This window comes from Enhydra lutris, unplaced genomic scaffold (genome assembly GCF_002288905.1).
Source record: "Enhydra lutris kenyoni isolate GAN:26980312 unplaced genomic scaffold, ASM228890v2 scaffoldscaffold122, whole genome shotgun sequence".
Classification (NCBI taxonomy): domain Eukaryota; kingdom Metazoa; phylum Chordata; class Mammalia; order Carnivora; family Mustelidae; genus Enhydra; species Enhydra lutris.
Window position 1 is genome coordinate 121142 of NW_019154206.1, and position 27569 is coordinate 148710.

At 44.8% G+C, this 27569-nt stretch overlaps 2 protein-coding genes across 1 annotated transcript; both read right to left on the minus strand.

Annotated features, from left to right (window-relative positions):
- LOC111139854 (zinc finger protein 671-like) overlaps window positions 1-27569 on the minus strand; it is a 72691-nt gene that overhangs the window by 20087 nt on the left and 25035 nt on the right.
- On the minus strand, window positions 7511-16588 carry LOC111139875 (chromosome unknown C19orf18 homolog). The gene is made up of 8 exons (XM_022492302.1): window positions 16507-16588; window positions 16318-16383; window positions 15379-15420; window positions 12557-12616; window positions 12041-12133; window positions 11266-11368; window positions 9182-9363; window positions 7511-7629 (listed from the first exon to the last, which is right to left on the minus strand). The coding sequence occupies exons 1-8, from the start codon at window positions 16586-16588 to the stop codon at window positions 7511-7513; spliced, it is 747 nt and encodes a 248-aa protein (XP_022348010.1).

Here is a 27569-nt window from a genome sequence, read left to right on the forward strand (position 1 = left end):
ATCAGGAAAGAGCACAGACGCTCTGTGCCTTTCCACAAACCTTGCCCTTCGTATGGCTATTTCTGAATTATATCCTTTTACAATAAATCATTAATCTATTAAGTAAAATGTTTCCCTGAGTTTTGTGAGCCACTCTAGTAAATTAATCAGACCCAAGAAGGGTGGGGGTCATTGGAACCTCCAGACTATAGCCAGTTGGTCAGAAACAAGAGGTGAGAACATGGATGTGTGACTGGTGCCTGAAGAGGGAAGTGCAGACAGTCTTAGAGGACTAAATCCTTAATGTGAGATCTGACAATATTTCCTGGTAAATAGTGTCAGATTTCAATTGAACTGTAGGATACCAAGGTGGGTCAGAGAATTGGGACTTGGTTTGGGTAAACCCACCCCTACACAGTAGAATTGGTGTGGTCATAACCTTTTTATATTTTTTTAAGATTGTATTTATTTATTTGATAGAGAGAGCACACAAGCAGGGGGAACAGCAGAATTAGAGGGAGAAGCAGGTTCTCTGTTGAGCAGGGAGCCTGATGTGACACTAGATCCCAGGACCCTGGGATCATGACCTGAGCCCAAGGCAGATGCTTAACCAACTGAGCCACCCAGGTGCTCCTGGTGTGGCCATAATCTTAAGCAGACTTTCACAAATATGGTTCCATAAGAGAACAGATTTCAGTGAATATTGTCTTAAAAACCCCATGGAAGGGGGACGCCTGGATAGCTCAGTCAGTTAAGCATCTGCCTTGGGCTCAGGTAATGATGGATTGAGTCCCACACTGGGCTGGCTGCCCTTGGAAGTCTAACATTACTTTTCTTCCTGTCATTTCTCTACAGATTTATTGTTCTTTGTTGAAAATGCTACATCAGGGGTGCCTGGGTGGCCTCTCTGCTTGGTGGGGAGCCTGCTTCCCACCCCCCGCCTCCACCTACTTGTGATCTCTCTCTCTCTCTCTCTGTCAAATAAATAAATAAATAATCTTTTTTTTTTTTAAGATTTTATTTATTTGACACACAGAGATCACAAGTAGGCAGAGAGGCAGGCAGAGAGAGAGGAGGAAGCAGGCTCCCCACTGAGCAGAGAGCCCGATGCGGGGCTTGATCCCAGGACCCTGGGATCATGACCTGAGCCGAAGGCAGAGGCTTTAACCCACTGAGCCACCCAGGCACCCCAATAAATAAATAATCTTTTAAAGGAAAAAAGAAAGAAAGAAAGAAAATGCTACATCAACTGGAATCCTGAGCCACCATTTTGAGTTACTTTTGATTTAGGTTTCTCCCATCTGTGTTGCACACATCAATAAACTATTTTTCTCTTGTTAATGTGCTTCTTGAGTCCCAGCCAATAATGTATAAACATGACTTGCACACTGAAACTAACGCATTCTGTGTCAACTATATTTCAATTTTAAAAAGGGGGGGGACACCTGGGTGGCTCAGTGGGTTGGGCCTCTGCCTTCGGCTTGAGTGATGATCTCAGGGTCCTGGGATCGAGTCCCACATCGGGCTCTCTGCTCAGCAGGGAGCCTGGTTCCTCCTCTCTCTCTCTATCTCTCTCTTTCTCTCTGCCTGCCTCTCTGCGTACTTGTGATCTCTCTCTGTCGAGTAAATAAATAAAATCTTAAAAAAAAAAAAAGTCCAAGCTAAAACGGTTACAGGTGGAGTTGTGCCTCCACTATACTCATAAAAATCACATCTAGGGCATGTGAACAAAAACATCTCTTGGGTTTAAACAACTTGTATTAGAGGAATGCTTTGGGGTTTTTTTGGTTTTAATTTTTTTATTGTGTTACATTGGTCACCACACAGTACATCATTAGTTTTTGATGCAGTGTTCCATGATCCATTGTTAGCATATAACATCTAGTGCTCCACGCAATACCTGCCCTCCTTAATATCCCCAACAAGAGGCTAACCCATTCCCCCGCCCCCCCCAAAACCCTCGGTTTGTTTCCCAGTGTCCATAGTCTCTCATGATTCGTCTCCCCCTCTTATTGCTCCCCCCCTTAGAGGAATGCTTTGGTAGGACTCTCCTGTGAGGCAAGATCCCCCCAATGAGTTTGTCCATGGAAAATTTTAGTCAAAAACATAGAGGCTAAGACAATTTATCATATGGTATTTGAGGTATTTTAAGTCCTTGGCAAGACTGAGTGAAGTAGAATCACTGCTAGCACTGGAGGAACTTTCCAATGTGTGTTTCTCTTAGGACAAGTTGTTCAAAAGTAAAGGTGAGGTCATCAGACTGTAGCGATTTTGCAGCACCCCAACCTTGGTGGGTCACTATCCCATGCCAGGATCCGAATGCCCTACAGCCTTCTCTTCACGCAGCCTGACAGAACCCTCTCAAATGCCAGGACTCCTTCTTTCTGATGGAAAGTGTCAAGAATGCGCATGTTTCTTCCCCTACTCCCCTCATCAGGAGGGACAGTTCCTCTGTTTCACACCAGGGACCATTTAAAATAACATACTAAAAGGGTACCTGGCTAGCTCAGTCGGTGGAGCTCAGGACTCTTGATCCTGGGGTCCAGGCTTGATCCAAGCTCCAGCCCTATACTGGGTGTACAGATTTCTTAAAAATCTTTAAAAACAAAAATAAAAATAAATAAAATAACATACCTAAGACTGCTACCCCTAAATCTGATCTCCAGGCCCTGGCCTAGTCCAGACCACTATTCTCACCCTGTGGCTATCTCCAAACCCAGCCGGTTCTCCCAGCACCCTACACCTTCCATCCCAGGTCCCCATGGGACACGTCCACCCCAAGACATCTCAGAATCAACCATGTCCAAAATTCAACTTATGATCCCTCTGAAACCTCCCTATCTGATTTCCATTTTCAAGACGTTCATGAAAAACAACAGAACAGCACAAATTAAAGACTTGGTTTTTCACTCCTCACTAACACTCACACCCACATCTGAAGCAGTAACTGCCGTTGGTTCTATCTTTAAAATCTATCCGGATTCTGACCACTTCCTCCCTCTCTGCTGGCACTACTCTGGTTCACCCACCCTCAGAACATTCTTGGTAGTTCGCTGCACCAGCCCACTCACGGGTCTCCAAGAATCCATTCACGCCCCAACCTAATCTGCTTTGCTCTGTGGAAAAACGTGGCTACTTTTTTAGTCCCCACTGACATCAAGTCCTTCTTCTACTCAAAATCCCTACAGCTCCCAGAGTCCTCACGAGAATACAACTTCTCAGGAAAGGCGTGCCTCCGCCTCACGCTCCGTCCCCTGAGGGCAGAGTCCTCCCGCCTCAGGCCCCCTTCAGCCCCCGCCCCGGCGGCCTCTCAGCCCGGAGCCCGCTCCCGCACGCAGCCCGCGCCCGCACGCAGCCCGACCGCGCTCACACACGCGCCCCGCCCACCCCCGACTCACTGTCCGGGACACCCGGGCCGGGGCCACAGGGCCGCGGGCAGGCGCCCCGCGCTCGGGCCTTCGGGGTCTGGGTGGGGGGGCGGCGGGGAGGGCCTGGGGGACGAGCGTTTACCTCAGCCGAGTCCCTGGGCGCGGCCGCCGCCATCCGACTCGGTGGAGGAAGCGGAGCCTGGAGCGGCCCGGGTCTAGGTCGGGGACGCAAACAAGTCTTGCCCCAGCCGCGGAGCCGCGGTGGGTGGACGTCGCCAACCCCGAGCCATCGACTAGTCTCTGTGAAACTGCGACGACCGTTCCACCTCCGGCCTGAACAAGCAATCAAAACCCCCGCCTTCAAGGCGCCTGGGTGGCTCAGTGGGTTAAAGCCTCTGCCTTCGGCTCAGGTCATGATCCCAGCGTGCTGGGATCAAGCCCCACATCAGGCTCTCTGCTCAGCGTGGAGCCTGCTTGCCTTCCTCTCTCTCTGCCTGCCTCTCTGTCTACTTGTGATCTCTGTCAGTCAAATAAATAAATAAAATCTTAAAAGAAAAAAAAATAAAAAAGGGAAAAAAAAAAACAAAAAACAACCCCGGCTTCAGTAGATCCTAGCAAAAAGCCACCAAACGTCCAACGCGGGGAGGATACCGGAAATCCCGCCCACCCGCCTTTCGCACTTACAGAAACGCCCCTCTCCCGGGCCTTCATTGGACTGCGGCGCTTAGGCTTTTGGGTAATGTAGTTCTCTAAGAGCTAAAACTCCAGGCTCGTGGCTCTGGGAGGAGGTTCCTGGGAAAGGCGAGGGACCACTGCGAAGGGCGTGGTCAGTGCTACACCCTACTTATTGCTGGAGGATGTGGTGGGACTTCTCTGCTCTGCCGGCTGGGATCCGGATTTCGTGAAGTATGCTCTGGACCAATCACAGACATGCTTGTAGACACATTATTTCATGTGTTCCCCAGAGTCACAAAATCAAATGCACACACACCACCACTAAGTCTTTCTCTGTCCAGTCATATCTGAGAGCTAATAACTATTACCTTGCTGGTTTTTAAATACATATAGAACGGAGCTTTAAGATCAGTTTTGCGAAATTTAGTTCTGGTTAGGGACGCCTAATTCCAGAGCCCAGAGGCGCCAGAGGACACTGGGAAACAGGTTCTATGTCCCAAGGGGGACTTAGCTCCTTCCGAAAGAGGCCGAACTTAGGTTTCTGGAGGGTCTGGCTGCAACTAAGCACCTATGTGGAGACATGTTTTTTTAGAGTCCAGGAAGCTCAGCATGCTCTCAGAAGCTAAACATATTCTTTCGGATGCTCCCAAAGGCTACAGATCCAAATGCACAAAGTTTTCCAGTTAGTCACAAAATGTGTCCACTGATAGAGGACATGAATAAAAATTACTGTACTGTAATTCAAATGCATGCGCTCTGAAGAATTAGAGCCAGTACTAGCAAACGAACCGTGTATGTACAGCGACAAGAAGGAAAGTACTCCCGATAGAGGCATGACAAGGAAGATGGAGGAAGATGTGCTACCCTGAAGCAAGAGTACAAATATGGATCTGTGTAACCTATGATGTTCAGTGTGGTGAGCTTTTATCCATTCACGTCTCTTATTCACTGTCCTTATATTCACTTCTTTTAAGATCTGACATTGATCTCAAAAGCAGAACAATGAAAGAAATACTATTTTGATACAGGACAATGTCTGCAGTGTCCACAGGTGGAGCATGCATGCGAAGTGTGCTCTGAATCCCCAAATGTAGGGGTATCGTAAACCCATGATCTCATCTCATTCCCGAAAAGTGGTTATCATTTCCTCTGTGATTACAGGCAGTATTCTGCATGAGGAATTGATATCTCAGAAAAAGTTGTAAAATGCAAATTATTGAAAGCTATTAATTTTTGTAACTATGTAAGGTAATGGATATTAACTAGAGTTGTTGTACCCATTTCACAGTGTATACAAATATGGAATCATTATGCTGTACACCTGAAACTAATATAATGTTATATGTCAATTATACCTCAATTTGTAAAAAGATTTTATATATTTGTCAGAGAGAGAAAGAGAACACAAGCAGAGGGAGCTGCAGGCAGAGGAAGAAGTTCAGCAGGCTCCCGCTGCGCGACAAACCCAATGAAGAACTGGATCTTGATCCAAGTCAAGCAGACGCCCAACAGACTGAGCCACCCAGGTGCCCCTGCTGTCCCCTGGGCCACCTGCCCCACACGTAACTCCTTCCTGGCTGCGCAACCAAGGCAAGTGCAAACTGTTGGCTGAAAGATTCTTTGGACCATCCCAATTCCTAATATATATCGCACTATTCCTTTGTCATGTTGTCTATTACAATTTTTGTTGTTATAATTTTTTTATTTTATGAAAGATGGAAACTGAAAGGAAGAGTCGGGAAGCCTGAGTCTGGCTTCAGTTCACCCTCAAATTAAACAAAATCTTTTTTTTTTTAACAGTTTGTTTGAGATATATTTCACATACCACAACATTTACTCTTTTAAAGAGTACAATCCAAGTGTGGTTTTTTTTTTTTAAGTATATTCACCAGGTTGTACAACCATCACAACTATCTAATTTTTAAACATTTTCCTTACCCCAAAAAGAAACCCCACACCTGGGGCACCTGGGTGGCTCAGTGGGTTAAAGCCGCTGCCTTCGGCTCAGGTCATGATCCTGGGGTCCTGGGATCGAGCCCCACATTGGGCTCTCTGCTCAGTGAGGAGCCTGCTTCCTCTTCTCTCTCTCTGCCTGCCTCTCTGCCTACTTGTGATCTCTGTCAAATAAATAAATAAAATCTTAAAAAAAAAAAAAAAAGAAACGCCACACCCATTAGCAGTCCTTCCCTTTTCTTCCCTCACCCAGTTCCTGGAACCACTTATCTACTTTCTGCCTCTATGGATTTGATTATTTTGGGCATTTTGGATAAATGAAATCAGAAAATTTGTGACCTCTGTGTCTAACATACTTCATTTAGCATAATTTTTTCAAGGTTTTTCTATGTCGTAGATGTATCGGTATTTCTTTTTTTTTTTATTATTATTTGACAGATAGAGATCACAAGTAGGCAGAAAGGCAGGCAGAGAGAGAGGAGGAAGCAGACTCCCCGCCGAGCAGAGAGCCCGATGCGGGGCTCGATCCCACGACGCTGGGATCATGACCTGAGCCGAAGGCAGAGGCTTTAACCCACTGAGCCACCCAGGCGCCCCTATTTCTATCTTTCTTATAGCTGAAGAATATTCCGTTATATGGATAGACACCCCCCCACTTTATCTTTTTGTCAGTTAATGGACTGCTGGGTTGTTGCCACCTTTTTGCTCTCATGAGTAACGCTGCTGTGAACATTTGTGCCCAGGTTTTTCTGTGTATGTGTGTTTTCGGTTCTTTTGGACCTAACCCTAAGAGTGGAACTGCTGGGTCATGTCGAGCCTCTCTGCTTCACTTTCTGAGGAACCATCAGACCGTTTCCAAAGCACTGACCTGTTTGGATTCAGTCTTGACTCCTGTATTCCCACAGCTCTCCGCAGCTCCCAGCTGACAGTGCCCACCACAACTGGCCACGCCTGACACCTCCTTACCTGCAGCCCCTTTTTCCTCACCGGATCCCAGATCCTTAAAAACAGGGATGATGTTAGTCCATTAGCTGCATGTTAGTCCAGTGTCAAATCTATTTGGATATTCTCACCTTTCCTGTGAGGAGAATGGGCACAAGGTACCGCAATTGACCGATAATATCCCTGGAAAAGTTTTGTATCATGAAAGTAGTTCCTTGGCTTGGCCTGAGAGACTGCCCAAAGAAATTGTTCGTGCTTCTGGTTAGGAGCAAGAAAAGAAAATCCTAAAAATCGTAAATAAATAATTTTGAAACAAAGGGGAAAAAATCCTGACAGTCTCTCTTTTGTACTCAGGAAGTTGGATTTTCTCTTTTCCAATATGTTATAATTATTAATGGACTATGAGAGCTAAGAAGCAAGACTCACTGCATATATGGATTTATTTTCGGTTATATACTTCTAGTTTTCTTCTTTAGAGTGCTCTGGACAGAGCTCTCGAGGAGTAAATCCTGCTCAGGTCCCCAGTCACGGCTCGTCCCTGCAGCTGTGGGCTTCACGCTGGCTAGCATGTCCTGCATCACTTTCATTTGCTCTCATAGATCCTCTGAGAATATACCGGGCATAGAATTCCCCATTATTGTTCCCTTTAATAAATTTTGCTCTTTCCTCAATCTCTTGTTTTCCATATGCTTTCTTCTTTTGGATCTAATAACTAAAATACAGATATAATGTTATTGAGGTACTAGTAAATGAGGAATAGACAAAAGGTGAAGGGAAAAGTAAAGGTACAAAGAATAGAATTTTCAAGATAAAATGAATGTTTTTCATCTGAAAAGCATGGTGAAAACTGAATTTAAAATTATTTAACCCCCCAATATAAAGTTATTTTCCCACATCTTATAAATGCTTTATAAATGCTCAGTTAAAAAAAATCATGTCGGCTGATGAATGGATAAAGATGTGATGTATAGGAGCGCCTGGGTGGCTCAGTGGGTTGAGCCCCTGCCTTCAGCTCAGGTCATGATCTCAGGGTCCTGGGATCGAGCCCCGCGTCGGGCTCTCTGCTCAGCACTGAGCCTGCTTCCTCCTCTCTCTGCCTGCCTCTCTGCCTACTTGTGATCTCTCTCTCTCTGTCAAATAAAAAAAATCTTTAAAAAAAAAAAGATGTGATGTATATACACAAAGGAATATTACTCAGCTATAAAAAAATGAAATCTTGTCATTTGTAATGACATGGATGGAGCTAGAGAGTGTTATGCTAAGTGAATTAAGTCTGTCAGAGAAAGACAAATATCATATGATTTTACTCATATGTGGAATTTAAGAAACAAATGAGCAAAGAGGGAAAAGAGAGAGAGAGAGAATTTATCCAAGAAACAGACCCTTAACCATAGAGAGCAAACAGATGGCTACCAGGAGGAGGGGGGGGCGGTTAAGGAGCTCACTTGCTGGGACGAGCATTGGGTGTCATATGGAAGTGCCGAATCACTATATTGTACACTTGAAACTAATAGCACCCTGTATGTTAACTTTAAAAAAAAATACAGAAAAGCTATACTTCAAGGTAAGGAAAAGACATTGAAAAAGTATTTCCTAAGGGTAAACAAGGGCATTGGTGTCAGTAAGCATCACTGATCACTGCACTCCTGGCCTTCCGGCCTGTCTCTGACTCCTGTGTCTCGGGTTGTGAGAGAGGAGATCCACACAACCGAAGACTGGCACGGCTGAATCAGACAGTGCACTTGAAATATTTTGGCTCTATAATTTTTGTTAAGAGGCTATCTCAGAGCTCCTACAAAATCAGGTTTATGTGAGCACATATGCTGCCTTCTCCTCACAAAGATTTGCGGGCATGGTGAGCACCTCTCCTACAAGCGTCCATTCTGGGGGTCTGGATCCTGTTCCCACATCAGATGGAGGCAGACTGTGCAAGAGAGACATATGTCTCCCTGTGTTCTAGACTCGGGAACAGTGCCACCCTGAGAAGTGTGTTTAAAGGAAGATTTAGTCTGGGGGAAGTTTGGTCTCCTGAACTCTGCTCTTGGTCCTTGGAATTGCCCCACAAAAGGAACCAAGCAACCCAAGGCTGTTTTCCCCTCTGTGCAGTTTGATGAGAACACTTCGTTTCTGCAGATGTGGCTGTAAATATTGACCTCCATTACCTCAAACTCCACTGAATCCCTCCTCGCTTTGCCTCTGCAAACCAAACCGTCAGGGCCCGCTCAGCTTTTACATCTGGCAGGACAAACTGGCCCGGCATTTACCTGAGTGAATGAACTTCTCCAGCTCCTCTTCATTCTCTGGAAGCAGGTAGGCGGACTCATCCAGGCTCTCGCTCTCAGAGTCCTCACCCACATTGTCGTCGTCGTCGTCTCCCAGGAATGGTACGCTGACGTTGTTATAAAGCCACACCAGTTGCTGTCTTTCCTCCGCGTGCACCAGCCGACTGGAGAAGAATGTGCATGAGCTTAAGAGCGCAGCTTTCACGGGGAATCATTCTACCTTAATCATGCGACTTTTGCCTGAAAAGCAATCACTGTACCTGGCGGTAGGCGCGGGAAGGAGGCAATTACCGCTCTCCAGTGTGTGCTGACAGGCAGGAGAGGATGTAGCTCAGGGCCAAGACTAGGTGAGGTGAATAAGGAACTCATGTGGAGTACAAGAGAATATAATAATATCTTCTTTTTAAACTACATAATATCTTAATGCAACATTTTACAAAAGAAAAAAGAACGCCAAGAAATCCATGACGAACAAAATACCAACATTTTAAATAAAGTCCAGGCAGGTATTACTGATTCTTCCTTTTGCTCGCTCTCCGGTATGGCTTGGCACAACACTATTACTGATCCTGTATTTAAAATGTTGGCATTTTGTTCATCATGGATATTTTTTGAAATAATTGTGGATTTTATATTGCATTAAATATTGCATTAAAACATCATTCATCTTGATGACTGAGTGTTTTGGCACCCTCTTAAATTTTGTATCTGAGGTGAGTGCCTTGCTCACTCCACCAGGTCCAGCCCGGAAAGTGGATTTTTCAGTAGCTATCTCTGTTTGATGTGAAAAGGAGTAACAGAATGCTTTCCTCTTTCCTAACATACATACCCTCCTAATCGTTTGATGTATGTAATTAGGAAGATCCTAAACATTGTTAACAGTAATTACCCAAATCCTGGTCTCCAATGTCTTGATTACAGTTGCAAAATTTAGGTTGTGTCAAAAAAATCAGGAATGATGGTAAGTATTTTAGCTCAATATTTTAACAAATTGAAATGAGTGGGAAAAAATCTGTAATAAACCAAATATCAAAATTTCAAATAAACAAAGGAACCAACAGTGCTGTGTGAACCATATGGGAACCTAAGTCAAAAAAAAAAAAAAAAAGGTGAATCCCTATGTACATGTTTTTGTGTAATTTTTAAAAGATTTATTTATTTAGGGTGCCTCAGTGGCTCAGTCAGTTAACTTTTGCATCGACATGAATGGAACTGGAGGGGAATATGCTGAGTGAAGTAAGTCAAGCAGAGAAAGACAATTACCATATGGTTTCACTTATATGTGGAACATAAGGAATAGCACAGAGGACATTAGGGGAAGGAAGGGAAAACTGAAAGGGGGAATCAGAGGGGGAGATGAACCATGAGACACTATGGACTCTGGGAAATAATCTGAGGGTTTCAGAGCGGGGAGGGGTGGGCAGGGTTGCCTGCTGATGGGTATCAGGAGGGCATGTGTTGTAATGAGCACTGGGTGTTATACACAAACAACAGATCATGGAACACCACATCAAAAACTAATGATGTACTGTATGGTGACCAAAATAACAAATTAAAAAATAAATAAAATTTTAAAAAAATTTTTAAATTTTTGGGGCACCCAGTTGGCTCAGCTGGTTAAGCAGCTGCCTGCAGCTCAGGTCATGATTCCAGGGTCCTGGGATCAAGCCCTGCATTGGGCTCTCTGCTCGGCAGGGGGCCTGCCTCCCCCCTCTCCCTCTGCCTGATGCTCTACCTACTTGTGCTCTGTCTGTGTCAAATAAATAAATAAAATCTTTAAAATTTTTTTAATTTTTAAATAATCAGCATTTGCATTAAAAAATATGCTTTTCAATATTTTCTATCCTACTAAAATTGTATTCTGTCCTATTTGTTTTTTTCTTCATTTGCATTGTGACCCAACATGAGTACAGTCCATATTCTGAAAAACACAGGTGTGGAGGTTTAGAATGACAGTAATAATTTAGTGATTGTAAGAATTAGCAGCAGCAGCATTACTAAATAATAACCTGGTTAGTTTGTTATGTCTTACTTGAGGTTGGTAATGTTACTTAGTAAATACTTACTATATCACATAGGAAATAACGATTCCACATACCAGGGCAATGGTAAAAGCTACACACGCAATTATAATTACTTGAACAAGAGCAGGTCTGTGTGAAATCAGTGCTAAAAATGGAAAGAACAGTTCACATAAAATTTCATTTCACTTGTGTCTATCAATTAATATATTTGTTAATCATATTGTTATTTCAAAGGGGGATGGGACACAAAATCCAAAGTACCATAAAAAATAGCATCCTTAATTTTAAAAAAATATGGAGGCTTGGGGCGCCTGGGTGGCTCAGTGGGTTAAAGCCTCTGCCATCAGCTCAGGTCGTGGTCCCAGGGTCCTGGGATGGAGCCCCATCGGGCTCTCTGCCCAGCAGGGAGCCTGCCTCCTCCTCTCTCTCTCTCTGCTGCCTCTCTGCCTACTTGTGATTTGTCTGTCAAATAAATAAACAAAATCTTTTAAAAATAAATAAATAAATAAGTAAATAAATAATGTGGAGGCTAGATCTCATGGCCTATGTGAACAAATACACTTTGAATTCCCATGGAAAGGAATCCCCAACTCCATTTGCCTCCTCTGCCTCTGGTCCTTTGCCAAAGCCCGCTCTCACTCTGTAGGGATGCTGCAGAGATCACAGGATCCCTGACTCGGTCTAGCAGCACCTGCCAGCTCTGTGGCTTCAAGGACAGCGGCTTTAGTTTGGTGACTCAGGTGTCGCACGGATGGCCTCAGGGTGTGCGGTGCTGTGCTGAGAGGGTGTTAGAGACTGAGAACGCCATTGCCCCAACCTGCATGCCAGGTCTCAGCGCTCGCGGGCGTCGGATGTGCTCTGAGATTCCGGCGGCTCTTGCTGCGGTCAGGTGGACGACTCTCCCCACCGCCTGAGACGACAGAAGAGTTACCGTTCGCACAAACTGAACAAAACAGCAACTCCGGGGCGAGTACGCTCCTCGGCGGCTTGTAAAACCTCACACACCGCGGTGATTACTCTTCACCTGCACTTGGCCGTCCCACCCCCGTCCCTTCCACGGCACAGAAAGTTCAGCAACTGAACGAAAAACGCCCTGAGCTTCACGCCTCAGTGAAAGCTCAGCCGAACAGGGCGGAAAGAATGTGGGCTGCGAAAGGGCTAGCGGTGTCTTTGGTGTTGAGGAGAGATGAGGACAGCTCCCAGGAGGGCTAAGGGATCGGGAGATGGGTTTTACTTTCTAAGATGGGAGAACGGACAGCACGTTCATAGGAGGACGGGACTGATATTTAAACCGTGATATTTAAACTACAGGAAATGAGGAGGGACTTGTCACCTGTGCCTGTGCCAGTCCGGGGAGATGGACGGTGGCGCACTGGCTGGGGCCATCCTTGGCCTGGAAAGGAAGGAAGGCAGAGAAAGAGGGTGAGGTTGCAGGTGGATGGGGAGGGGGATGCAGATACTCTCTTTTGACTGCTTGGATTTTGCCAGTGATGGAGGAAACAAGGCCACCCATCAAAGTGAGCCTGAGGTAATCATGTTGGGGGTCTTCTAGAGCAAGAAAAATTGATGTGAAAGTCCCCAGCAGAACAGGAGAGTAGGTGGGTTAGGGAAATGAGAAACATACTTATATATATATATACATATATATATATGTGATATATATATGATATATATATTAAGTAAATTTAAAGATTTATTTATTTATTTTAGAAAGAGAAAGAGAGAGTGTGAGGAGGAGGGGCAGAGGGAGAGAGAGAATCTCCAGCAGACTCCCTGCTGAGTGCAGAGCCCAAAATAGGGCTTGGATCTTAAGACGCTGAGATCAAACCTGAGCCAAAACCAAGAGTCAGATGCTTAACTAACTGTACCACCCAAGTACCTCAAGAAACTTTTTTTTTAAAGATTTTATTTATTTATTTGACAGACAGAGATCACAAGCAGGCAGAGAGGCAGGCAGAGAGAGAGGGGTGAAGCAGTCTCCCTGCTGAGCAGAGAGCCCGATGTGGGGCTTGATCCCAGGATCCTCGGATCATGACCTGAGCTGAAGGCAGAGGCTTTAACCCACTGAGCCACCCAGGCGCCCCAAGAAACATATTTTTTAGTAGTTTCCTAGAAATGAAATTTCTGTCTATATTGACTATATTTTCTTATTTTCTGTAATTTTTAAGGCATTTTATTTTTAAGTAATCTCTGCACCCAACGTGGGGCTCGAACTCACAATCCTGAGACCAAGAGATGCACACTCCACTGACTAAACCAGGCTTTCCTATTTTCTGTATTTTTGATGTTTTCACATCTGAGGTTTTGCTCCTAGACAGACCGTCCCTCCCAGGGTTAGCTATTTCCTAAAGTTCATGGACACCTCCCCTCTGAGCATGCCTTTGATATAAACCAACCAATCCAGAGCCCACAGCCCCAACTACCTCTCACACACCAAGCCAATGTTCCCCCTACCCTAAATATTCCCAGGGCCAACTGGAATGCTGGACAACTAGAAACCACTCCTATAGCCCAGAGCCCACTGAAATCACTCCAACTATCCACTATTCTGTGTCCCTACCCCACTTCACTCTTTCTTTCCCATGAAAACACCAATAAGGACTCTGAGCCATGCTCCTCCCTCTTGCCCTGCTTCTAGGAATCTGTGAATATAATGTTCTTCCATCATGAACAATCATTTCTGTGTCTGTATGTCTTATCATACCTGATTAAAATAAATCCTAGGCATATTTCAGTACTCTGAGCCAAAAAGTAAATACATTCTTTTTGTATTTATAAGGATTGCCAATTGCCCTCTGTAGAAGTTGCACTCTTTCCTTGCCTACACACAAGATATGAGATTATATACACTTGAAACTAATAGGATGTTATACATTCATTATACTTCAGTTTTAAAAAATGTGAGAGGGGTGCCTGGGTGGCTCAATGGGTTAAGCCGCTGCCTTCGGCTCAGGTCATGATCCCAGGTCCTGGGTTCAACCCCACATCGGGCTTTCTGATCAGCAGGGAGCCTGCTTCCTCCTCTCTCTCTGCCTGCCTCTCTGCCTACTTGTGATTTCTCTCTGTCAAATAAATAAATAAAATCTTTTAAAAAAATAAAATAAAAAATAAAAAATGTGAGATTGAGGCACCTGGGTGGCTCAGTCGTTTAAGAGTCCAACTCTTGATTTTGGCGCAGGTCTTGATCTCAGGGTATGAACTGAAGCCCTGTGTTGGGCTCCACACTGGGCGTGGAGCCTACTTAAAAAAAAAAAAAAAAAAAAGCAAGAGATTATATTTCCCAACTCTTTTGCCAGTTTTCTTAATGAAACATTTGTCCACTCTCAACATGATAGCTGAAAATTGGAATGAGTATTTCCCTTATTATGAGTTAGGCATCTTTTCATATAACCAAGAGCTAAGGGTTATAGAGAAAATTGGGAGTCTTCCAATGATCTAAAACAATTCTGTCCTCTAACTCCATATTAGAACCTGCACTTGGGACCCAAAGCTCAGACGCACCAGAGGTCTCAGCAAACCTCTAGTGCAAGCTCATAACACCAGTTAGTTTCAAAGTAAAGATTAAAATGCAGGTCTCCTGATACCTTGGCAAGAATTCAATCTCTGGGCTTTGGCAGTAGGGGATGAACAGGCAAGTGAGGTATTCATAGCTGAGCTTTAGAAAAGTTCCTAATGTGTTTGGAAGGGCTGCTGTATTGTTTTTAAGATTTTCTGTATTTTGGGCCAGCTGGGTGGCTCAGTCATTAAGCATCTACCTTCAGCTCAGGTCATGATCCCTAGGTCCTGGGATCAAGCCTCACATCAGGCTCCCTGCTCGGCGGGAGGCCTACTTCTCCCTCTCCCTCTCAGCCTGCTTGTGTTCCCTGTCTTGCTGTCTCTGTCTCTGTCTCTCTCTCTCTCTGTCAGTTAAATAAATAAATTAAATGTTTAAAAAAAAGTCTGTATTTCCTGATGCTTGGACATCTGTGCTATTTTTCTGTTCTGAGTGGCATCATAACTAAACCAACCATCCATAGGGCACTCCTTTTTCTGATTTGCAGAAAGTGCTGTACAGATTAGTGATGACCACTGTGGGGTGCCCTCTGGAGCCATATACCGCAGCAGCTCTGGGAATGTTCCTGGATCCCAGCCTCCATCCCAGATCCCTTGACTTACCGTTATGCCCTGGGAATTGCTTGGGCATAATAGGTCTTGGAGCTAGAAGGCCGTTCAAAGGGATCAGAGAGAAGAGACAAATTTAAGACAGATTTAGGAAAATAAAGAAATAACTTGGTATTAGACAAGGGGACCTAATAGCTAAGAAGGTAAATACTGTTAATAAATTTATTACAATGCCTCAAAGAAATATGTGGCTTAAACTGCAATTTGTTCTGTTTGTATCCAGCATTTCCTTTCATGAATATGGGGGGTTAAGGACATAATGCATTTGGTTTCTGGTCTGTTTTTGCGGTGACATGAGCTGGTTGAGGACCTGACAGATTTGAAGGGATCTGTGCTGTCATCGGAAGGTCAGAGAGCCAGGGCCAGGGAGGGGCCCATGGCAATATCCTTTCCTCCTACAGAATTACAAGCTATTATATTGTGCAGATAGCATTTCCCTTGTACAGAATAGAAGTTGTTTATAAGTACCGTGTCTCTTCACAAAGAGTTACTGCCTGGTTCACCAATTGTCAGGGTCAGTTTCTCTGTTTTGAGATAAACAGAGTTTTAGGACCTAAATGCAAAGCATAGAAGACAGATAATTATAAAGAACGTTTTATGCTTGCTGTATCTGGATTCCTATGGTCTACCACCAGAATGTGCCCCCACATTACAATTAAAGCCATACAGACACATTCAAATGATCCTGAGGCAGGCAAAGTCTCTGTGTGTGCTGAGTGAAATGAAAGAGAGGCACAGTAATCCCTGAAAAGAAAGCACAGCTTACCAAGAGAGAATAATATCGGACTAATTTTCAAGCAATGCTTATCTAATTATATTACTGTATGGCGCATGCTCCTAGCAAATACACAAGACAAGACACATTCATACAGTGAATAGGATGACCCCAGACTATGGTTCCCATTTCACCGAATGAGTAACACAGTGACTTACCTCTGAGTCTTGAGAAAACACCTTCCTGCTTAGTGACATTTGTGGATGTTTGTGACTGTTTGTAGCCTTGAAAAGAAAACTTGTAGCAGTGAAATATAATTACCCCTTCTTATTTCCCCTGAAACAAGTAAAAACAACAGTTGAAGTTACCCATTAAGTCTGTTGCTAGATCAACTGGTTGGAACTCACCTCCATAAGGCAAGCATAGAAGAAGTGGGCATTCCATTAAAAACAGAACTAGAAAGGTGAAAGAACTTTGAACTTTGTCCATCACTCCAAAACTGTTAGTCTTTTAGCATACGGACAAAAGGATATATTTAGCTATAGAATAGTATCTGCCCTGTATTTATGAGGAACTAAGAAACTCTGCTCCCTACAGAATGTTTGGGTTCTGACCTGGAGCCACCAGTGTGAGGTCAGCTCACGTTGCCACATGGACTTCCTCCACGGAACCAGGTCAAACAATGGGGATACTAACAGGATGGCGCATGGGGAGAGGCTCATCTGTGGAGAACAGAACCAGGGCCCCGCCCTCAGGGAGTGTACAGACCAGTGAGGAGGCAGCAAAGATCATTGAAAATTCAATGGGACACACCAGAAGCCAACAGAGAACACAGTAGGGCTGTGTAGTCAAAAGCCTGAATTCTAGTCCGAGTCTCTGGCTTCCTAGACCTTCCTGCTTGATCAGGTAACTTAAGCCTTGGGTTTCAGCTTCCTCATCTGTAAAAACAGGAGAAAGAAATAGCACCTACCTCACAGGACTATAGCAATGTCTGAATAATGTAATCCATGCAAAGCTCAAAAAGTGCTGGCACTGAGTGTTAGTTCTTGCTGGAAAACGGGAGAGCGTCTGCAAAAAAGCAATTCAGTATACCTCCACCCTTTAGGTACTGTTCAGAACCACAGACCCCTTTGGCTGCCTCCAGCAATTTCTTTAAAGGAGATTAATTGAATCATGGCAAAATGTGGAAATGGAATTGAAAATACATAGAAGATTGTCCCTTGTACATGTCCTTTGTCAATCCAGTAGTTCTCAAAATACCCAAGGCAAGTTTTGACTCACCTCTACCAATAACAATAGCAGACCAGATCTTCGGATGCTTGTGAAGCCCCCTGGGATTAGAAACTGGTTCCACGTGCACTGTACCAAAAGGCGAGCTAGCCTTTCTTTCTTTTTTTAGATTTATTTATTTATTTTAGAGAGGAGGGGAAGGGGCAGAGGAAGCGGGAGAAAGAGTCTTAAGCAGATGCTGTGCTGAGCACATAGCCCGACTTGGGCTCAATCTCATGACCCTGAAATCACAACTTGAGAGGAAACCAAGGGTCGGATGCTTAACTGACTGCACCACCCACGTGCCCTGCAACTATCCTTTCTGAATGTTTGTGAGATAACAAGCCTAAAACCCTCTAGATAGCTATATCCATGCAGTGGACTATCGCCAGCTTCTTGCTTTATTCTTACAACACCTTAATTCCCATTCCTGTCCATAGCCTGATCCATATACAACACCCTAATTCCCATTCCTGTCTTCCTTCCATCCAGCTATACCTGGGGGATGATCCATATAAGAACTTGGCTCCCATTCTCTTTCTATGTTCTGCAATCCAGAATTGCCATTCGGATCCATCTGGACAAGTTCATCTGCTATGTCTCTTTGGAGTTTTTGTTGTTGTTGTTGTTGTTAAGGAAGTTCCATGCCCAGCACGGAGTCCAAACAGGGTCTGATCTCATGACCCTGAGATCAAGACCCGAGCCAAGAAAAACAGTCAGAAGTGAGCCACCAAGGTGCCCCTTTGGGCTTGTTTTTGGACTGTTAATTACCCTATGGGCACTGCTCCTGCTAGACTTGACTTTGGACTGTCAGGATCCCCATGGACACTGCTTTCTCTGGAGTTGGTTTTAGGATATCAACTTCCCAATGGTTACTACTGCTTTGCCCAGTCCTTTCCCTTAGATCTCTGGACACCTGGCTCTTCAAGACCTGTTCCTGAATTGACTCATATATTCCATGCACCCCGCCCAGCTGGATGAATTGTGCCAATCCATCAGAATACCACTGTGGGTTGGGTTAATGATACTGACAGATGTGTAGATCAGATCAAGCTATGAAGATTAGGCCAAGAGATAAAAGTCTTCCATAACATAACCAAAACCTTCTAACAGATTCCCTTAAATCCAGCGTGCCCAACCTGTTCTCTTGGCTTTCTCCCACAGAGTGGGGTGCCTGGTTTAGAACTGGGTCTCAGACCCTTGGCATATGCCTAATAGGAGTCTTCCTAGTTTTTCCCTTTATCAAAGTTTGCCAATCCCAATCACCTTTAACCTGGGTGGCAAGCGTTATCCATCCCAATTAGTATTTTTTTAAAGATTTATTTATTTATTTATTTGACAGAGAGAGATCACAAGTAGGCAGAGAGGCAGACAGAGAGAGAGAAAGGGAAGCAGGCTCCCCGCCAAGCAGAGAGCCCGATGCGGGACTCAATCCCAGGACCCTGAGATCATGACCCAAGCCAAAGGCAGCGGCTTAACCCACTGAGCCACCCAGGCACCCACCCAATTAGTATTTTTAATGATGTTGAGACACCGCAAAGTAGATTATAATTTTTACAGTTCTAATTGACATAATATTGTATTAGTTTCAGGTGTACAATGATTTGATATTTGTAGATACTGCAAAATGATCACCACAATAAGTCCAGTTAACTTCTATTACCATACAGTTAACAAAATTTTTTTTCTTGTGATGAGAACTTTTAAGATCCACTTTCTTAGCAACTATAGCATTAAATATGCAATATAATATTAACTTCAGTCACTATGCTGTACATTACATCCCAATGATGTATTCATTTTATAACTGGAAGTTTGTACCTTTTTAGCCCCTTCACCCATTTCGCCATACTGTAAATTTTAAAACTTTATATTTTTCTGCTCCCTAAACACCCACGCAAATAGGCCATGAGCACCCCACTCAGATGACCAGGTTCCCTAAACGTTAAGACTGGTCCCTGCCTCAAGTGTTCTCCTTTGCCCTCCCCGAATATGTCCTATCAACATTCAAATGTATCAACGACATCCTCTCCCACTTATTCTTGTGTTCTCCATTCTGACCCCAAATAAAAGTACTTTCCCATGGATACTTACCTTCTGTGCCTACCTTCTTGACTGAGCTCGTTCGCTAGGTGCCCATGATGAGCAGCCCCTCATGGGGTACAGTTGACTCCTGGTGTTATAATCCTATGGGTTTTGACAAATGTATCATGACACGTATCCAATCTTTTAGTAGTACACAGCATAATTTTTGAGCCGCGCTACTCCAAAACTCCTTCATACCGCACCTCTTCATCTCTTCCTCCACCCTCTCCCGGACAATCACCAATCTTCTTACTGTTTCTATAATTTTGCCTTTTACAAAATCTCATATAGTTGGACTCATATAATTTGAAGCCTTTTCAGATTGGCTTCTTTCACTTAGTAATATGTATTTGAAGTCCTCCCATGTCTTTTTCATAGCTCATTTCTTTTTAAAAGCTATTATTTTGTGGTTTTAAAAAAAAGATTTTATTTACTTATTTGACAGAGAGATAGAGTGCACAGGTAGGCAGAGTGGCAGCCAGAGGGAGAGGGAGAAGCAGGCTCTCCACTGAGCAGGGAGCCCGATTCAGGGCTCTATCCCAGGACCCTGAGACCATGACCTGAGCCAAAAGCAGAGGCTTAACCCACTGAGCCACCCAGGTGCCCCTAAAAGCTATTATTCTGGATAATTAGTTTGGATGTTCTTAAATTTGCAGTTTAATTTAATGAAAACTCACATTTCTACCTTATTGGGTCTACTCATGCAAGAAGCACTTGTATCTCTTAATCCTTCACATTTTCATTTATAGCTTGTGAAAACGTATGTAAATATATTGCCATAGGATTTTCTTTCATTTTCCCCTCAACATTAAAACGTTTGTGTGTTTACAAAACGGAATTTCCCCTTCATATAGCCCACCTGCGGCTGGCAGATAAGCCGACCTGTTCCAGTATTTGCAAACCACCATCGTGGCTAGTCCTCGCAGGGACAACGAGGGGCCCACCAGCCCTCGAACTTTCACGCCCGCACCTGGAGATCTGAGCACGGCCCACCAGGCCAGCCCGCGATCACTTCCGCAGCCCTGGAGCGACCACCTGCGGACTAAGGGGAAAAGAGGACCCTCCCCGCGCACTTTCAACCGGGGAAGCAGGGCCCTGGGCCTTCCGCGCGACGGCGCCCGAGCCTCCGGAGCCGGAGCTGGTGGACTACAAGCCCCAGAAGGCCGCGCGGCCCGACTGCGTCTCCTAGGTAACCGAGTTGTGCTGGCCGCGAACCGCGCCCACCCCGCTGCGGGGCGGGTGGACCGACCGCGGCCCCCGCGCGCTCCCGCGCGCCCCCGCTGCCGGGCGGCCTGTGGGCACCTGCCCCGGCGCCCTGGCGCGAGGTGAACCCGGGTCGGGGCCGGAGCCAGAATCCGTCCCGCGGCAGAGCGGGGCGGCGGGACGAGCGGGCGCGACGTCTAGGCGGGAAGGGCTGGCGGGTCCGGGAGGCGCGAGGAGGCCGCTCAGGTTCTGCGAGAGACTAGGCGGTGTCGTCGGCGGTGCGGAAGGTCCGGCCGGAGGCTCCGCTCCAGGGTGAGGCTGCGCGCGCGGACTGTCGGGTTGTCTGGTCCGGGGCTCCCTGGGGGCGATCCCCGCTGTCCGCGTCCCCGGAGGCCGAACTAGCCGGGAGAAGCCCCAGCACGCGCGAAGCTCCCCCGGCCCTTCTGGCAAGGACAGAGTTCCCGCGGCTTCCGCTGGCCGTTGTCCTCCTGTTGCCTTGGCCGTTTCCTCAGTGGAAGGGTCAAGCTGTTAGGCCGGTAACGTAAGCCGGGTCCAAGCTTCTCGGCCAGGGCCAGGATCTTCTGCCGCTTTTGCGCTTCTCTTGGCCTTCGGTACTTCCACGCCGACGGTCTCGCTTTGGGGGCCTTGTCTGCAGGCGCAGGTGGAAGTGTTTCATGGCTTCTCTCCACAGCCTCGGCCTCACGCTGGGCGGGGCCGCCAGCAGCCCCCTCGCGTGCCTTCCTGTCCCAGTTGTCTCCATCAGCCCTTCCCCCAGGCGGTAGCCACAGGGGACTTTGTAAACACAGAATCATTCTGTCCTTCCTGATCAGAGCTGCTTGGGGGTTCCCAGAGCCCCGAAAGTATCATTCCAATGATATGCTGCAAGGGAAACACAGCTTTCACACGTGGGTTTGGAAATGATGTCCAGAATTAGGGTGTTTGTAACTGGGCTGTTTGTAGCATGACCTTACAAGACTTGCTTACATGCATTTACACACAGTGCATGTGAAAGAGCTCCTCGCTGCCCTGGGTTTGGGGTCTTTGCACCCCGATAGTGTTAAGGCACTGGAAGATCCACTGAGCCTTATGGCAGTCCCTGCCCAGTTCATCCCAAATTCCAAAGGACTAAGCTCACAGCCTCCCAGTCCAGCTGGTTTACTCACTGGGCAATTATAACATCCAGTAAATAAACCAGGGCAAGTTCGGCACGAGGAAGTTCTTGAGCTTTGAGGTTTACTTTTCCAATTATTCAAAATCCAGATCAATCTCACCCATTATTCCCTCTACATGCTCTAATAAATCCACACCCCCAAGTTCTTCCCTTTGGCTTGGGTTGTCTTCTCTGGACTCTGTTAGGACCCTTCTATTGTCCTAATAACATGGGAGGGTGTTTAGAGACTGAGTCTGGTGATAACCCTAATGCTGGTTTGGCCTTTCATTCAACAGACATTTGTTGAGACCTTGCTGTGTGCCAGACACTGCTCTAGGTCCTGGTGCTAGAACACTGAACAAGTGAAAAGCCTTGCCCTGTCGAGCTTGTGTCTTGTAAGAGTGATGCAGGCAATAAAAAGAAACATAACAAGTTGGTTATATAGCATGCTTGAAGTTGACAGATGTTGAGAGTATTTAGACTAGAAGAGTAGAGCAGGTAAAGCAATCAAGAATGGGAAGAGGCTCTGCCATTTTATTTTATTTTATTTATTTTTTAAAAAGATTTTATTTATTTATTTGACAGACAGAGATCACAAGTAAGCAGAGAGAGAGGAGGAAGCAGGCTCCCTGCTGAGCAGAGAGCCCAGTGCAGGGCTTAATCCCAGGACCCTGGGATCATGACCCAAGCTAAAGGCAGAGGCTTTAACCCACTGAGCCACCCAGACACCCTGGCTCTGCCATTTTAAATAGAACCTCTTGGACTTGGACTTGCCTGTGCTGTGCTGTGTGCTGCTCCTATGCAGAAGTTGAGAGAATGAGGGAAGGTATAACGTGATGTGGTCTCCATTATCTTTCCACAGACCTCATGTTGACACAATCCGTTGCCTGAGATTGCAGTTCTCATTCCTATATGCCCAATGGGCACCTACCTGAGATAAACCCAGGTATAACTTAAGAGACAAAAGATCAGAAATACCAGAAACTGCTAGAAAGACCTGGATTGATACCTGATTTGAACTAGTATGCTGGACTGGGTGGCTAGAGCAGGAGAGAGAGCTGAGCTGCGATAACAACACAAGGAACTTCTGGAGTTTGCTCTTGCTTCTTCCCTGCCTTTGCCTTGTAACAGTGTCTGCGCCCCCAGCTGTAGTAACCCAATCTCTGGTCCAGGCTTCCTGAAGAGTGGGATCAAGGCAAGGCTGTGCTTATGAGTAGCCGAGAAACAGAGACCACATTACCTCAGGCAAGTGCTTGTCTGCCCCGCCTCCTCAAAGCTTGGGGATGGCAAATCACATTCCAAGGACTCTTACCTCATGAGGTGAGGAGTCATTGACCATCAGCTTTCTGATGCCTTGACCTCCCCTTCCAGGATCCATTCTCCCCACTCCTGAACTATTTATAGGGACCAGAATCTGATCCCATCACGTGTATGCATAACAATTGATGGAGTAACCAATGGCCCCAGAGGAAATACACTTACTGGCCAAAGTAATAGGCAGTTTTCTGAGCATTAACAATTTCAGGAAAAAATACACACAGCATTACAGATTCCATCAGAAGCAGATATATTAGAACAGATGGACCAAAATTTTAAATTAGTCTATTAAATACATTTAAAGAAATAAGGCATGGTATTAGCAACAGGAAATGAGAATATTAACACACACACACATATATATAAATACATACTAAATATAAATATTAGGTATGTAAAACAATTATTGAAATGAAGACACAGTAGGGGAAATAAATAGCAAAATGGGCAGCTGATAAATTAGCGAACTGGAAGAGCAAACTGAGGAAATGTCCAGAAAAAAGGAAAAGGAATTAGAGAACATAAAAGAAAGGCCAAGAAATATAGACAATAGACATAAGTGTGCTAACATTTGAATAACAGGAGTCCTAAAAGAGAAACATTTTAAATCAAAAGAATGAAATATTAAAAAATAAAGACATAAATTTCCATAAAGTGTTTAACACATGTCCCAGAATATGTCACTCAAAATTCTTTTACTATACGATTACATTTATAAAAATATATAATATTTGTATATTGGTCTATGCTAATAATAACTATTACAATTACTCTTGTGGTTTACCTTGTTTTTACTACAGACATAACACCATTTATACACAAGGTTACTCAAGATAAAGTCAGAAACATAGGAATTTGACTTTGGAAAGAAGTAAAACATTTGCCAAATTTAACTATCTGTGGGATGATTTATTGCCTCCTAGTTCTTTCTTCTTCTTTTAGTCATAAATGAGAAGGGAGGCAGTTACTCCCTGGTAAGCAAGGAAAATTAAAAAGAGGGAAATAGGGGCACCCGGGTGGCTCAGTGGATTAAGCCGCTGCCTTCGGCTCAGGTCATGATCTCAGGGTCCTGGGATCGAGTCCCACATCGGGCTCTCTGCTCAGCAGGGTGCCTGCTTCCCTCTCTCTCTCTCTCTGCCTGCCTCTCCGTCTACTTGTGATCTCTCTCTGTCAAATAAATAAATAAAATCTTTAAAAAAAAAAAAGAGGGAAATAAATGTTAAAACCTTAGAAAGGAAATACCGAGGTGTAGAATCAGAAGATGGACTTGTCTGGAAATACTTGATTGCTTCCCAAAGAAGCGGGCTAGAGCTGGTGAGCAGAGCACGCTGGTGGATTAGGCGCCATGAACGGGTATAAGTGGCTGTTCCTGCCCGTAACCGTCAAGGACGTATAAAAGACGTAGAAAAAGAACAGTGGAAGTTCAGAAAAACAAAGCCCACTATGTGTTATAAGAGTCTTTTTTAATAAGATTTTTTAAAAAGATTTTTTATTTATTTGAGAGAGGTAACAGGAGTGGGGTGAGAGGCAGAGGAGAAGCAGACTCCCCACTGAGAAGGGAGTCAGACACAGGGCTTGATCCCAGGACTCCTGGATCATGACCTGAGCTGAAGGCAGATGCTTAACCCAACTGAGCCACCCAGGCGCCCCATAAGATTTTTTAAAAAGTTTTATTTATTTGAGAGAGAGAACAAGAAAGCAAGCACAAGTGGGGAGAGGAAGAAGCAAACTCTCTGCTGAGTGGGGAGCCCGACATGGTGCTCAACCCCAGGACCCTGAGATCATGACCTGAGGCAAACGCAGATGCTTAACCAATTGAGCCATCCAGGTAAGATGGCTTAAGACCCCCAGAAGGGTCTTAATCAAGGAGGTTTAACAGAAATCCAGGCAGAAAGAGCCTGATGCTGTAGACAGGCCTGGCTCATTTCGTTTTCTATATATACCAATCCTTGTGCAAGCCTCCGTATCATCATTCTGCTTCTTTCATTTCTGTTACCATTTGTCACTCAAACAAAAGTAAGGCTTTATTCATTGGTCTCAGATTTAAGCATATCACAGGCTTTTAAAAAATGACCTCTCATCTCTTGTGATGGTCTTTGAAATCCCTATTTTCTTCTCCCTATGCTTATATCCTCATGCAAAAATGTTTTGTTGTTCCTGTTTTTAAAAAAAAAAGTATCATAAAAAGACAAATTTCTCAGAATGTAAAACATTAAAGACATCAGATTAAAAGTCCCACAGACAGTGTCTTATTAACTTAAAAATATACTTAACAGGGGTGCCTGGGTGGCTCAGTGGGTTAAACCTCTGCCTTTGGCTCAGGTCATGATCTCAGGGTCCTGGGATCGAGCCCCGCATCGGGCTCTCTGCTCGGCGGGGAGCCTGCTTCCCCCTCTCTCTCTGCCTGCCTCTCTGCCTACTTGTGATCTCTCTCTCTGTGTCAAATAAATAAATAAAATCTTGAAAAAAATATATATACTTAACACAAAACTCAGCTATTCCACTCCTAGGTGTTTACCCAAGATAAATGAAAACTTGCATATACAAAAGCCTTGTAGACGAATGTCTATAGCAGCTAGATTTATAATAGCCGAGAACTGGAAACGACCTAATGTTCATCAAAAGGTGAATAGGTTAAGTAATGGTAGCACAACCACATAATGGAATGCTATCAGCAAAAAAAAAAAAAAAAAAAAAAAGAGTAAACCACTAGTACATGCTACATTATGGATGAGACTCCAAAAACCCCCATGATGTTGAGCAAAAAATCTGGACACAAAGATAAATGTATGACTAGAATACCGGGTGATTCCATTTATACGAAAGTCTAAAAGACAATTCTAGTATGTAGTGACAGAGCAGACTGGTGGTTGCCCAGGGCTTGGGGGAGTGAGGTCGGGTAGAGATGAACTGTAGAGACATAAAGGAACTTTCTGGACAACTGAAAATACTGTTTTGATTGTAGTAGTGGTTACAAGAGTGTGTATGTGTGTATATATATACATATATATGTATATATACATATATATAGGATTTTATTTAGGTGTTTCACAGAGAGATCACAAGGAGGCAGAGAGGCAGGCAGAGAGAGAAGGGGAAGCAGGCTCCCTGCTAAGCAGAGAGCCTGACGCAGGGCTCGATCCCAGGATCCCGAAACCATGACCCGGGCTGAAGAAAGAGGCTCAACCCACTGGGCCACCCAGGCACCCCAAGAATGTATATATTTTCAACACTCATCAAACTGTAGCCCCAAAAGTAAAGTCCTTAGCATACCAGTGGTGTTTGAAGCCTGGAGACCAAATGAGACTATCAGAGGTGTAAACAGGTAGAAATCAGGGTGCCCTGACAATAACGGGTAAGAGAAGTGGGAAGTAAACATCCAAGGGGGCCCAAAATGAAGGCTAGAATCAGGAGGGAAGTCCGGAAAGCCAGCTAAAAAACATGTTTTAAGGAGGAAATGATCCATTATCTATAATGCTATTTCAAGAAAAAAACAGAATTGACCTCTAGGTTTGGCAATGTGGAGGACATCTGGCAGTGATGTAGCTTTGGAGTGAGTTCAAGAAAGAATGGAAAATAAGTAGGGACAGTAAGAAAACACAACTCTTAAAAAATTTGCTTTCTACAACAAAGCAGATTTTGCAGGAGCTACAAGGGAAAGTGGTACTGGGAGGTTTTCCTTTTTTTTTTTTTTTTTCCTAAAGCATGTTTGCATGTTGGTGGGAATAATCCAGTACACAGGGAAAACCTGATGATATATGAGACAGGGGAAGCTGCTGGAACAATGCCCTTAAGTAGTAGGGAGGAGAGACAGGCTCTGGAGCCAGCCCAGTGAGTTCGTATACAGGTGTCTCTGGGAAAGCATGGACACTGTGGAATGTAGGTAGATGTCACGGCAGGCTTCTGCGGATTGCTTCTGTTCTCTCAGCAAAATAGGAAGCAAAGTTGTCTGCTAGCAGTGAGCATGAGGGAAGGTTAAGTCAAGGGACTGTTGGAAGCCTGATACCAAATAGCCAACCAGCATAGGTAACAGAAGGTGGAGGTATTCCAGGCACTAGTAATGGAATAGTCCTACTGGTTGACAAAACCATGTGCAGAGGGGCCAAAGACCTGAGGTCAGGACATGGGAAGATCATCTAGATGGATGATGGAACCAGGAAGTGTTATGGTGGAGGTGGCTCTGGATGCAGTGAGACAGGTGCTGAAATCTTTGATATGTGGATGAGTGACCCATTAGATGACTGCAATGAAGCAAAGTAGGAGTGATGGTCTCTTGTTCCAAGAAGACAGAGGTAAGTTTTAGAGAGAAGGGAGGAACAATCTAGAAGGAACAAATGAGAAAAGTGGGAGGGAAAGGAGCCACCGTAAGAGATACTGCCTATGTGAGATCCCAGCTTCAATCACAGCAGGAAGGTGAAAGGGGAGAACTCATGGCTGAGTAAGAGT